This window comes from Charadrius vociferus, unplaced genomic scaffold (genome assembly GCF_000708025.1).
Source record: "Charadrius vociferus isolate BGI_N301 unplaced genomic scaffold, ASM70802v2 scaffold90, whole genome shotgun sequence".
Classification (NCBI taxonomy): domain Eukaryota; kingdom Metazoa; phylum Chordata; class Aves; order Charadriiformes; family Charadriidae; genus Charadrius; species Charadrius vociferus.
In genome coordinates this window covers 12,607,165-12,621,545 of record NW_009647222.1, presented here as the reverse complement: position 1 = coordinate 12,621,545, position 14,381 = coordinate 12,607,165, and the positions used below count along the sequence as shown (strand labels likewise).

The 14,381-nt window shown below is 42.9% G+C and overlaps 1 protein-coding gene across 1 annotated transcript in view; it reads right to left on the bottom strand.

The window, feature by feature from the left end:
* The window catches only part of LOH12CR1 (loss of heterozygosity, 12, chromosomal region 1), a 72,950-nt gene that overhangs the window by 57,528 nt on the left and 1,041 nt on the right, over positions 1-14,381 (bottom strand). The window contains exon 2 of the mRNA XM_009879790.1: positions 13,819-13,962. Within this exon, the coding sequence (XP_009878092.1) occupies positions 13,819-13,962 (144 nt within the window). The remainder of the gene's footprint in view (positions 1-13,818; positions 13,963-14,381) is intronic.

Genomic DNA, 14,381 nt, shown 5'->3' with positions numbered 1-14,381 from the left:
GCTGAACATCCCTGACCCATTCCTTGGAAAGAGAGAGATCAGCCAACACTAAGAGCATTACCGATACATCTACGGCATTTTGATTTGTGGTTGGCATCTTATTGAAAGGAATATTTTAAAACATAAGCAATTTTATTTGAAACTTGTGAAACATATCACCAGGATAATATATACTGCAGTACCCATCTTCTTGCTTCTTGAAGCACATCAGACCATCTTTTTGAGCTCACCCAAAAGAACTAAAAGCGAAGGGTTACTTGCTGACGCACAGTGAAATGAAAGTTACTACGCTTTTTGAAGTCTCTTGATCACTATGACTTACAATGTCCTGACCTGTAAGACGACCACACTTTCCAGGAAGCTCTCTGGAAACATCCCATTTACACTGCCACAACTGCAAGTGGTATCTGCAGTGCAGTGGACTCCAGGTCAGCTTCCAATTAAATACATGGGGTACAGAAAAGGTGCAAATACATCGGTAAACCACGGCACATTGACCAGGGTCAGTCACAGAAGTGTCCTGTTATTGAAGGACTGCCCGCACACACAGGAAAAAATCCATCACAATAAGGACATGACACAGTTAAAACCTAGTAAGAAGACACAATCACTTGTCTAAGCCAGGTAATACCTGAAAAAGAAAGTGATTCTTCAGGAGCAGGGCACTCTGCTTCTGTTTTAACTTGAAACATGGCTTCTCATCCCTTGTAGCTGGCACATGAGTTTAGCAAGAGTTTGCAAGACACAATGTATTTTAAATGAGGAAACTCAGACTCCAGTAATTTTATACCAAAGTCCGACTCCTGAAGAGGCATGTCTTGCCAGCAATCTCACTTTGAACAACAGTGAGATCAGGGGGATGAGAACACGCAAAAGCAATTTTGCATGGTGTCTCACTGAAAACAAGTTTAGGCAAGCATTAAGGTTGCCTATATTAGCATTTTAATTTTTAAAAACTGGTTATATGCAAATAGGTTATAGCCTCACCTCCTGGTGAGCTGCCAACACCTCCCCAAGCACCAAAAGGCTTGGACAGCACATAGTAAAGGACGTTACACTCCAGTTGATGTCCAGATGTTTTGGTACACAACTCCCATTAACACATTAATGAAAACAGAGCCACATAAATCCCTTGCAAAGTCAAAGGGCTTTTACTGGCATGACAGACTTGAAACAAGATATCTTAATGACATTTCCAAGGCAACAGAGATGAAGGTGCAAGACATCCCCCTTCCACCCTCCCTCTCCTAAGAAATAACTTGAGGATTAGAAAAGCATTGGATTTTAAGCTGAATAGACATATCTGATCATTACAAAGATTGTCTCAAACAAATGTGTTGATTTACATAAGATTAGCTGTACCCCCCACACGAGGAAGGTGCGCAAAAGTCCGGAATTTTAGGCCATCATTTAATAAATGCATAATTTCTTCCCCTCTCCCTGTTTCTTGTTTCACTTCTCTCCCCTCACCCACTAGCTAAAGGGTCTCAGTTGACATCATGTTGCACACACTGGCAGCAACACTGGTTTGTAGGGCTGGTGATGAACTGGAAAGAAGGTCTGATTGAGCTGAATATTTTTGGGCTGGGGGTGGGGGGAAGGAGAGGGTGTTGCAATAATTTTCTAGACGCATCAGTTCCCCAGTTCCATTCCCTACGCTGGATGAACATTTTTCCCAGCACAATGGACCACTGGGAAAAAACTATGCACACTGGCCCTCTCCTTGTCAGGGAGCCTTAGCATCCTGCTGCAATTCCTTTTCTCCACACGGCATCACCTGCCAGTGGTGTCTGCCCCTGCAAGAGGTAATTGATTCCCTTTCCCTTTAGAACCCTAATTAAAAATGCACTGTATTAAACTTGAATGCATTGGAAACAATTAGCTTCCTCTTTTGTCTCTTCATTTGAGTCGGCAACGCGAGGCAGCCAGGTGTCACGTTCAACAAATCTCCATCAAGTGATTGCTGTGGAAGGAAATGAAGTTTGAAGAACTCCTTTGCTGCTCCTGACGCTTTGGCTCTGACCTTCTCGCGCTCTCAGCTTATCTCCATGGAGATGCTCATTTTGCAGATTGGCTCCATCTTCTGCCAGCGAGCGTGTGGCGTGGAGGCAGGGGCCTAGGTGAGGAAGCGAGGCTGTTTCAAGGATTTGATGCTGTTCTTTTAAACACAAAAGCACTTTCAAATGGACAGTAGTATCTGATTCTCCTTCCAAAAGGCTCTCTGTTTTGAGCCACTCCAACCTCATGCGGTTAGCCAGGAGCCCAAAAGAGGAGAATTTTAGCTTGAGGTAGAAGATTCTGCAGCATATCTGTACCTTGCTGCCAAGTGGTAGAGTGGCCCTCATGGCCCTGAAGACAGGTCTACACTATGTTTCAGAGAAGCCTACTCATGTCCATGCTCTTGCCAGCACTGGAAGGAAGAGGGTGACGTTTGCTCTGTCCTACAACCAACAGAATAACACCTGTCTACAGGCCAAATGTCCCACCAGAGGCACAGCACGGCAGTGCTGCTGGGATTTTGGACACAGGGCTACCTCCACTAGTAGAGCTGATCATGACGTGTAGATTAGAAATAATGGGGAAAAAGTGGAAAAATTTCTAGCAATAGGTCTATGTCTGTAGAGATCTCTGTAAAATGGGCAGCCCAAGATGAGCGTCCGCTCTCATCAAGCGGCTCCAGAGCCCATGTAGCCTTTAGCTCAGCTGATATCCGCAGCAGCACAGCTCCCGTGACATCCGAGAGGGTGATGATCTGCACCCTCCACAGAGACGTGCACTCAGGGCACTCAGTAAAAGCGCTGGTTGGGAAATTTTCAACAAACCATTTTTCATCAGAAACTGCTGACTCCTTGAAACAGGCTTTCTATGAGAATAAAAGGGCAATTTTCCCTCATTTTAGCAGCTCTAAATATTGCGGCAGCTTTAAGTGAAATAAGAAACCAAGAAAAGCCCTGCTTGAAAGTTGGGGGGTTTTCTCCTTGTTTCAAGTTGTAACTTTATTATGACAAAAAACAAAAAAGCGTGTCCAGAAAAGGGCTACAAAGCTGGTGAGGGGTCTGGAGGACAAGCCTTATGAGGAACGACTGAGGGAACTGGGGGTGTTCAGCCTGGAGAAGAGGAGGCTGAGGGGAGACCTTATCACCCTCTACAGCTCCCTGAAAGGAGAGGGGAGCAAGGTGGGGACTGACCTCTTCTCCCTAGTGACAAGCGATAGGATGAGAAGAAATGGGTTCAAGTTATGCCAGGCGAGGTTTAGATTGGATATTAGGAAACATTTTTTCATGGAAAGGGTTATCAAACATTGGAACAGGCTGCCCAGGGAGGGGGTGGATTCTCCATCCCTGGAGGTGTTTAAAAAAAGGGTGGATGTGGTACTTGGGGACATGGTGTAGAGGTGGTTTTGTCAGGTTGGGTTAATGGTTGGACTTGATGATCTTAAAGGTCCCTCCCAACCTCAGCAATTCTACGATTCTATGATTATCTTGGGATGAGAACACCTCAGTCTTCAACATGCCTATGATCAAAACAATCTTATCAAGAAAATACTATTGAACTCCATGTTACAAATGGTGTACTGAGGTGAGGATCAATAGCCATGGACCTCAACAGCTGAACCTTAAGTGCTTGTATCTAAATTACTGTTGATCTGTACTTTCATTTTCTTACCATATACACTTAGAAAACCCCTAGTATCAACAATTGAAAGCAAGTGGCACACAAGATTTTTATTTTTCTAGATCATAAAGACTTCTGAAAGACTTTCAGCTGAAGATCTCTGCACCATCTCCTCTTCAAAGACCCAGTACTGTTTCAGCCTGTAGTTGTCTCTCAGTTATGCACTGTGTGGCTCAGCTCACAGGTTCAGCTGGTATAAAACCCAGCCTGCCAGTAAGGCCACCAAGACCTTGGTCACTTGGTACAATGAATGTAACTAGAACACAAATGTTCATGAAAAGAATTTGAAAAGAAAGTAGTTTCCAACACGCTGTTTCAGCAATGTCTCCAGTCCTTTTCAATCACATCTACTACTCCTGTTGTATTTCACTGACACCCTGTGGCAGTTACCTAGACTGCAGTCTTTCCAAGTCTCCATATTAACAAGGGACTACGGGGTAAAGAACAGCAAATCAGAAAACAGAGAAAGGACATTGCAGAAGGATTACTGCTGCACCTCATTACTCCTGGTGCATGAAACACACAGGTTTCTCTTGCACAGCAGAGTTACTTACTACAGCCTGTGATGCTGTCTCCTGTATTCCCCAGCCGCAGCACTGCACCTGCTGTTACACCTTTCCTTTGGGCGTAATAAATAATCGCCAGGCTGATATAACATGGTGGAAAGAATCTAGTTTTATTGACTGAGTTTCTCAGGTCTTTTACTGCAACACCAAACCGCACTTCGCACTCTGGTATTTCTGCCTTGCAAGTTACACAAGGGACTTCTAAGGGATATCCCCACTGTTACCAATTAGAGGACTGCAGCCTACAATCATAAAGTCCCAACTTTCACTGCATTAGAACAGAATCACCTACCATGTCAAGAGCATAATTTCTATATGCACCAGCTACTGAAAGGAAAAAAAAAAAAAAAAAAGACATAAGTGAATTCAAACAGCAGCCTAGTATTTTTACTGTTTGCTCTTAACCTTAAAAAAATACCTTTCGTAACAGCATGTGCACTTACTTTTGCCCTTCATCTCTTTACCAAGTGAACAACCGTACTGGATACAGCACCTCACACCAGCTCAAATTAGATCTCTAATATAAGTCAATCGGGCAGGAGATACCACACTGCATGACATTTTACATTTAATGAACAGATCAAGGCCAATCAGAGCATATCAAGTGTCTTCTCTGAAATTACATGCTAGAATTACAGTCAGTAAACATTTTGGAATGTGAGAGAAGTAGACATGTCCAATACAGGTAAAAGTACCCAGGGAACTCAATCACTCACACACAAGAAAAAAAAACTCAAACAAAAAACTCCACAAGCATCCAAGACATCAGCCCACAAAAGGCACTCACATCACTGCCGTGGAATCTTCAGAACTTCTTAAGTGTCTTAAGATTGCTGGAAGGTAGAGTTTCCACCATAAAAAAAAAAAAAAAACCTTCTCAGGCACTAAAATCATGCTACAGAGTATGCCAAGGATGACCACAGTTTTATGAAGACTGAGCAGCACCTCAGCAGCACCCCTCTCATGTCAAAGGTGGTCTGGAGCCCTTTAGCTAAGTATGTGTGGCCAAGGAATAACCAAGAGGGAAGTGGATAAGAAAAATGGGTAGAGCTAGAGTGACGGAAGTAGTGCAGATCCTGGTCTCCAATACCTTCTTCTGAGCTACAAATGCTCTCTGGCTCGTGGTTATTTAAGACAGAATGTATAAACAGACAAGTGAGCACAAAGCCTCTAAGGATATCCCCATCTTCTGAACAACCAAGTCCCTTGTGGATCTAGCTTAAGGCAGTGGGAGGGTGGTGGGAGTGTCAAATCTAAATCTTATTCGGCAATGTTCCAAACTGTCTCCAGAATGTGTTTATTACTGTTAAACTTTAAACATCAACCTTAGCACTCTACCATACAAACTTAAACTATACAGAAATGCACACTATTTGGGGACAAAATCCTTCGCTCTGCTGGAACTGAAGGAGCTTTGCCTTCAACTTCAGCAAAGTTGCAATTTCACTGAAACAAATCATTGCTTTACAGCATGTACATCTGCTCCTGCCCTTTATCCTTGACTAATGTAGTCCCTTCACTGACCACTACCTCAGGATGATGTAAGCTTCCAAGTTCAGCTGTACAGCACACTGGCAGAGAGGTGCTTACGCACAACTACAAGCAGCAGCAATTCCATTTCCCTCTAAACATTACTATGAGTAATGTTGTTACTACTGCAAATTGAAAAGCAGCATCTCCAGCAGATCATCTGCAAATGGGGAAGGCAGGAAGAGAAATTTCACTGGCCCTTCAGTCATAGATTCAACCAAGTCTTAATTTATGAGCAAGACAATAATGCTGAATAAAAGTCCAAAATGTGAAGGAGAGAGGGAGAAAAAAATAATCTATCCAGATAGATGCCTGAAGTCCTTCAAGGACTCAAAAAGAAAAAAAAAGTGTTCTGTAAGTACTTACCCATCACATGCTTATCCTTGTCCTAGAAAGCCATCAGTGACACTCCAGTATCAAAGCATGTGATAAATCTATAAGCCACGACATGGTTAACTCCTTACCACATGGTATCTTTCCTCAGCACATCTTCTAATGTAACCAAAGGGTAGTTATACCCTGAGAGCCATAGAGGCCAGCTGGACAGCTCTGTCACAGAAGCTCTGTGAAGGTGTTGTAGTAAAATTGACATTAACTAGGAAAATTAAATGTAAAATGTAATTGAAGCAACCAAGGAAACCTGCTGCTGCTCAAGTCCTCTACACTGACCCAACCCTATTTAATTGTTTAGCTAATACTAATATAGAGAAATAGTAACTAGACATGATTTATCTACAATTCAATTAAGGAACTAACCACCAGACAATGTGGCATTGTTGATAAGTAGGGTATTCCCTTTAAGAGAGTGATGAACTGTATGTGTGGTGAGCAAATCAAGAAAACCACTTGGAACTGCCAAGATCAGAGAAGTAGGTAAAAGGTAATTTTGACAGGGGGAGATCATGACCACCAACTCATTGACCACCTATGCAGATGACACCACTTCCTCAAAAGAGAACAATGGAAGAAGTCGACAGAGTGCGCACTAATTTACATAGGAAGTGAAGAAATCTCAACCAATCATTAAAGAGAATAACAACAAATATGTATTAATTGTTTGAATATGTAATACGCAATGTATAAAAGTGTAGATTTTTGAAACTAAGGTGTGCTCCCGTTTTAGGATGCGCATGCCATTTCTGCGCATTAATGGAATAAACTTGGAAATACCTCTGCTCTGTGTGTTATTGGCTTGCACACTGGGTAAAGAACTCACATTTGGGACAACAAAGGTAAAGGAAGGAGTATCTGCGGGTGACTTGCAACAACCACCAAAGCTTATTCACATGCAGCAAGATGCTGGGGAAGAGCCATACAGGCCTGAGGAGCTCTAGACAGGAGTCAGAGCTATAAGGCTCAGCAGAAATTGGAGCTCAAGGGTACTCGCCCAGGAAAGAAGAGACCAGGCTAACAGCCTAGGCAGATACGCTCACACTCATGCTGTTTACATGTCAATACACAAATTATACCATGCAGTGTGGAACATCTTGCAAAGGGACATGGGGGAAAAGGTAGACTACTGAGTAGCCACAGCCCCTAATACTCTCCCAACTGGTGTTGAGCATATTGTTTGGATAATACCTAAATGCAGGTTCAAATCCTCTCACACCTAAAATTCAGTCCAGGTCTCCAAACAGTCAACAAACCACTGAGGAATACATGGAAGTAAGACATTACCATCATCCTCCTCTCCTCCTACTATCTTTTGAAAGGAAAGCTCCTTTCCTCAAAAATGAAGCATCTTCTAGGTTCTGTTTTCAGGAGCTAGTTTTAAGTCATGAAACCAAAACAGAGAGACAGCTCTTTATTATAAAAAATACTGGTCAACAAGCCTGAAAAAAAAAACCAAACCCAACACATCCAACCAAAAAAAAAAAAAAAAAAAAAAAAACCCCCGCCACAAGGCAGAAGCACACTCTCACATTATCATTCTTGGCATTTCTTTCTGCCCACCATGCTCATTTTGACAGACTTCATTATGGGCGCTAAGCATGGGGTCCATCCAGCAAACTTGGATGTTGCAAGTTCTGTTACAGCCCTACACCCTCAGCAGTACTGGTAAGAGTCGCAATAAGCAGATCCTCCTTGTAAGGCATAGGGACAAAATTAAAAGGACTGAAGTATCACCTTGTGTAGAGAATTATAGGAAAAAAAATCACTAATGTGTGCTATTAGCTAAATTCCCTAGACAATAAATGGAAGAGGTAGCATACAGAGAGATAATGGAAAAAAGAGAGGATGTAAGTCAGTCAGCAGAAAATACTGAGTAAGATGTAACAAAATCTTTTGCTTTAAAAATCAATAAACTCTAAACATCCATCCTTCCTCTACGTGCTATGCCAGAAAGATAAATACATAGATATTTTTCAGACAAGTAGTTTTCCTGCCTGAAAAGTGACCTCATAAAAAAAGTTATAAAGGTATAAACGATCCTTCAAGTGGCTTAATGCAAGCCTCCTCCATAGTTAATTCAGAACACAAAAGGGGGATGCTGAATTATCTCTAAATAACCACAAGCCTACATTCAGTGAACTCAAAGTATGTACCACTTACACTCAGTACCACTTACAGTTCCAAGGGATTCTACCACCATATTGGCAAACACTTCCTCCAAATGAGGAGTGAAGGACAAGGAGAATGGCAGCACAAGAGAATTGCCAGTATTTACAGGGGACTGTTTACCAAAAGTTTGTTTCACATTACTGCAGGCATTGTTTTAGTAACAGGTTAACTGTAATGTACAAGATCCACCTAGAGGAAGGTCACAGTCCTCCCTGCACTGCCACCCGGGGAGCAGCCCTGACAGACAACAGTGCAGGCCCTCAAACCAAAGGCATCAAAAATGCATTTGCAACCAGCCGAGGAGGAACCAGAGGGCATCAGCCCAGCACACAGAACTGGTCCCAGTTCTCATTTCATAAGGCACCTAAGTTACCATCTAAGCATGAATTTGCCTTCCTAAATTTTGAAAAAGATGTTGTCCCAGTATAATCAGCAGCTGCAGAAAATAGTCTGTCACTTTCAAAAATCCAAAACATTAAAGCAAGAGGAAATGAAGCACAACTGCAGCACACAGCAAACATGGGAGGCGCCACATGCAGAACTGGTTTCCAGCTAAATGCAGGCTCACAGTAAAGAGATGTGTTCAGAAATCACTGTTTTGGACAGACAACCCAGGCACATCCCAGGAGCAGTTTAATCGCATTTCACCAGCAGCAGCTACTTCACAACCTGCATCACAGGATCCTCTCTATGATACCATCACAAGATTTACTTGGTCTTACAAAATCTAGTGCATGCCACGTAAAAGACAGTTGCCCAAAACAGAGCCCCAGACAGACACACTCCAACCTCACCTATGTCCTGCTCCCTTTCTCAGAATTAATCAGTCAAGGACAGTAAGAGTGTCGCTCCCAACCCATTTTAATTTAGTTGTTAAATTAACAGATACACCAGTCAAAGTTTTTGTTTCTACTATCAAGCTCCCAACATTTTGCTTGCCTTAGGTCTTGCTGACCTTGGCACAAAATAGGAATTGTATTTGTAGCTGGATGACTAGTTCTCCAACAGTTTCTCCTATATTACTAACACGCACCAATAGGTCCTTTATATGCATCCGTCTTTTTTGTTTACTGTAACACTTTACTGCTACAAGACAGAAAGACCTCAACCTTTCTTGAGGCTTGAGAGAGATGCTGATGCCCTCTGGAAGAATGCATTGAGCATTCTGTTTTGACAACACAAACCTAAAACCTAAACACTCTTCAAAAGTTTTTGGGAAGCTTTGTAACAATGTTTAATTGCTTACCCTACCCATCTTTAATTACTAAGAAAAACTGCATAGAAAAAAAACCAACAGAAGAGAAGTCTTCAACCCTGCCCATTGCTTCCTCACTTAACTGTGGTCATTAATCATTCCTAATTTAATACTCCTGTTTTCAGGTTGGCCTACCTGTTGGTAAAGGTGCTCTAACTGCACTTTGTCAAGTGGATCCTGTCTCTTGACAGCAGTCTTCAATCCTCAAAGAGGATCCCCTGGTCATAAAAGCCAAATCCCTGGTCAGAGGTGATACTTCACAGATCCAGTAAGAGCCTTTCTAAGAGATATCCCACACTGTAGTACCTTATCAACCTTCCACAGTCACAACCACACACAAAATTGCATTTTTAGGTTTTTGCCAAACACCTTCACAAGATGGGCTGCTTTGTTCATAAGCTACAAAAGTATCACCATTTTGGATTACTCAGAGAAGATGACTTTGATTTTATACACAGCTGGTGATGACTTCATGCTATGAACAGGCTGCAAGAACCAGGGACACTGAACAGACAGAAGCTTCATTTTCATGCAAATATCCTCAGGAAGCCACATAAAGGAAACAAACAGCACATCACATTTTGTTCTGTATCACTTACAAAGAAGTCTCTACAGGGGATGCTTGCAACCAGGGAGAAGATTGGAGACTTTCTCTGTTGCTCCCAGGAGCCTAGATTATAAACTGTCATCCCTACTAAAAAAAAAAAATAATCTTGTTTCATCAAGTAGTGAAGTTCCCTGATAGCATTTCTAATAAAAGTGGTTTTGCATTCAGGAAAAAAAAAAATGCAAACACTCCAAATAGTTTCTGGAGAACAATAATCAGGCACTTCACCCCCAGATGTACTCCCTAACAGTAGTTTTTCTCTCCTCTCAGTTTGGGTGGGATTGGGATTTGACGTTTACAAACAGCAATACAACAGGCATCCACTGGAATGCTTTCCTAAGCCCACCAGGTGCAAGACACTTTCCCCTTCCTGTCCACATGAATATAGCACCAGAGAAGACAGTCCCTGGCATTAAGAAAAAAGACATTCCAGTTCTTGATTCACCATAGTAGGTGTTACACGACCACTTCAAGACAGTAGCACCTACCACACCAAATGGCTATGTCCAACAGGTTCAAACACTGGAATCATCAAATGCTTAAAGACTGACTTCTCAAACACTGCTTGTTATACATGCTCAGTAACAACAACAGTACTTTGAACACAGCAAACACTACTCAGAAGGACTCTACACAATCATAGCTGTAAGTCTGAGGTGCAATTTTTGCTGTAGGAGTCAAAGAAAACCTAGGATAAAAGATGTAACGGACACGGCACTGGCATTTTCTTCCATGCAAGTGTGTGAAACGTTCAAGACCTCCAGCTTCACTGATCACAGCTCAACTCAATATGGCTACGACATATTAGTGCTTCAGCCCTCAAGAACACGCAGTCTCTTCACGACCAATGTGCTTTCCCAGTCCATCAATTTAACTATTAGGCTTCTTCTGAGACTTAAAAGCAAAATAAAACCCCTTGACTTAAGCAAAGCCAAGGAGAAACTGAAAAGAATAATGAAGCTCACAAGGGCTATGAGCCCACATCTCCAGCTGTCCAAGCTGGTAGATCACAAGACACAAGATTTTAGGATTAACTCCCAAAAGATCTTTAGTATCTTTCTTCATCCTTTCCAGGAACATGATCTTGCATGTGAAGAATACAGAGAAGAGACCGGTCCAGTACAGAAGAGCTGCTCAAGCCAGTCTGTTGCAGATCTGGGATCTCTCAAGACTCGACTCGCTCAACAGACCACACTGCTTTCTGTAGTGAACACAAGTATCACAGTCCTTTTGTTCAAGTAATAAATATTTGAGGCTGAAAAAGCTGTTCACAAAATTAAACATGATTAAAAATGCAATACTCTTGAGCAGTCACCAGATGTCACCACATCTCAAGAGACTGGGAGAGAAACTCTTCATAGGCCAAGTGGTAGAAATAGAAAAGAAGGTTTCTATCATACATACACAGCTGCAGGTCAGAAGTAAGACCGGCATAAGCAATTAGTGACCAAGACAACTTCCCATCAAACAACTTAATGCATGCATGTTTAGCAGTTAAAGGACCTGGACTGGCTATCTAAGGCCTTCTAACCTTTCTATCTCATGGCTGCTGCTCTCTCTTATTTCTCACTTCCTACCTCAAGCTCTGTATCCTTGCTCCTCAGCCACCCATACAGGAACACCGCCCCTGGAAGCAATCACCAGTCCCGCTTCCCAGGGCTTCCACAGCTCTTATGCAACCCAGGTTTGCTCACCACAGTTCGAGGCTGGGCGGAACTGAAACTCTTTGTCATCGCGCTCTTATACGTACACCACAACCTCAGTGCCAGATGTTAATGCATCTTGTAAATTTGGTCTCTCAGATTAAACATTCCTTATTTCTTTTGTGATTTGGGTTCCAGCATTATTCCAAACTGTCACTGGTGAGATCCTGGTTCTGCCTTTTGTACAAGGCAGGACTCAGGCAAAGCATGTTCTGCCTACAGGTAATAACCCAGCCTGCGGCTGACACAAACACTCTGCCAACATCAGCAATCTTATAGTCCATTCTAAAATGGCAGTGAAAGTGTCAGGAATAAATCAAATACAGATTTCTACATCACCTTCTGTAAAGTTCAGGGGGGAAAAAAAGGTATAACTAACATACACACTCTCTCTTCTTGGTCAAGTCTATCATACATACACATACATACACAGCTGCTGCTCTCTCTTCTTGGTCAAGAGGGACAGCAGTACCAGCCCCAAAAATACTCATGTTTGCTTTCCTCCTACTTAGAGGCCTCCCCATCTTTCTGTCCCTTCTGCTGGAAACAGTAGTCAGTGCTGTGCACATCTAGACCCCTATCCAGCAGTACCCAATAAAATGCCAAATATTTGGCCCATTGGGCTATCATAGTGTCCACAATTACAAGTCATGTTCCAAGGTCCTCATGCAGTAGACACACACACAAAAAAAAAAAGGAGACTTCCTATCCAAAAAGTGACATTATGATGTTACGTGGCCTCTAGTGATACCTGCAGGGCAAAGCGCCTACTGTATCTTTCCAGCAGCCATGCCTGAATCAGTGACACTCAGACCAGTAGTGCCTACACCTTCAGCTGTATAAGGTCACATAATTTCTTCCAGTAGCAGGGAGAGCTAAACATCCCAGCTCCTTCCTCTCTCTCACAGCAAGCCTACAATCTCATCAGCAAGTTCTGCTGCCAACGTATGTATGCACAGTAGGCCTTGAATTTAAAAAAAAAACAACAACAAATACACACATTGGCTTACTCAGTGTCCACCACACAGCACATTCACGCAAGTTTGCTGACCCACACCATTCCAGGGAGAGGAACCCAGGAGCAGGCTGCTTTTACCAAATCAATTTATGCATGCTGCTCCAGACAACCTCCTTCCTAAGGGACTTTCAGATACTAAGGACACTGCACAGTCTCCAGAAAAAGAGGTAGCTAGAAGCCAGGCCACAAAATGAGCAGTTTTTGGTAAACTGTAGGCTTGATAACTCTGATTTAAGTCTTCACTTCCCTTTGAAGAGAATAAGAGGAACAAAGAATGGGTGCAGGGGAAGAAAGAAGAAAAATAGGAGGAAAAGAAACAAAGAAAGAAAGGCAGAGAGACACAGTGGAAATTTAAGACGTCCATTGATATAAAGGGATGTTGTCAACACAGGGCTTAAGGACCCATGCAAGCCTCAGTCCACCCCCGAAACCAAGAACAAAATCTCTTCTATGTTGGAAACCACAACAAGACATTTTGATTTCAAGCAACTGAATCCATACATAGATAGCTATCACACTGAGTAACGCAAAGATGTTTTTAAGAGCCTACAGCAAAACCAGAGACTGTGGTCCATTATATATTAGAATATAACACGGCACCTCTTATTCACCAGTGGTACAGGACAAGCTAGCATGCTTGGAGCTGGACTGCCTCCACAGTAGATGGTTCCACTGTAGAGAACATTACCAGCACACCTCTAAACCAGTTCACCCACTGTTTAGAAGGCTGGGAATAATTATGACAGAACAAAAGAAAGTAAGGTTTAAAACAAGAGGGGTAGTGAAAACTATGGACAGAAACATGAACTTCATTAGAAACCTCAGGATATACAAAGCACACACTCTTAGGTACAAAAAAAACCACCAAAAACCTTTAAAAACAGAGGAAGAACAATCACTACCTTTCAAAAGGGGCTGGAAAGTCGGAATTTCCTGCAGTTTTATGACATCTGGATCATTGCTGACATTCCGGGAGGACTGTGTTCCTGGGGCTACCACCACAATGTCATCCATTTTTGCTCGTTGCTTGGCTGGCGACGGAGACACTGGAAGGATACAGGGGGAAAGGGAATGATCAAATTAATAAGCAGACTCCACCAGAACTCAACCCTAAGCGATCGTCGCTGTGTTTAACATCGCACAGGTACATTTTCTGTAGCATACACACATTACTGACATCACTGAAGGACTGTAACACTCCCTTCTCACCCTCTCTCTGAGGATATATTACGTTCAGCAAAGCTTTTTCAAGATCAGGTAGCAGCTGATTCTGAAGCACCTGCACCACTGACACCCTCCCTCCTTGCTCTCCCCCAAGCCCTGCGCCCTCCTTCCCCCTCTCCTCCGCCCCGCCGGCAGCAAACGGGCCCTTGCTCGGGCTTTAGGGTGCATCCACCTCACCGGCTCTGCCTCCCCGCACCCGGCTGGTGTCCCCCTCCCCCTCCCTCAGGAAGGGCTGGCCACC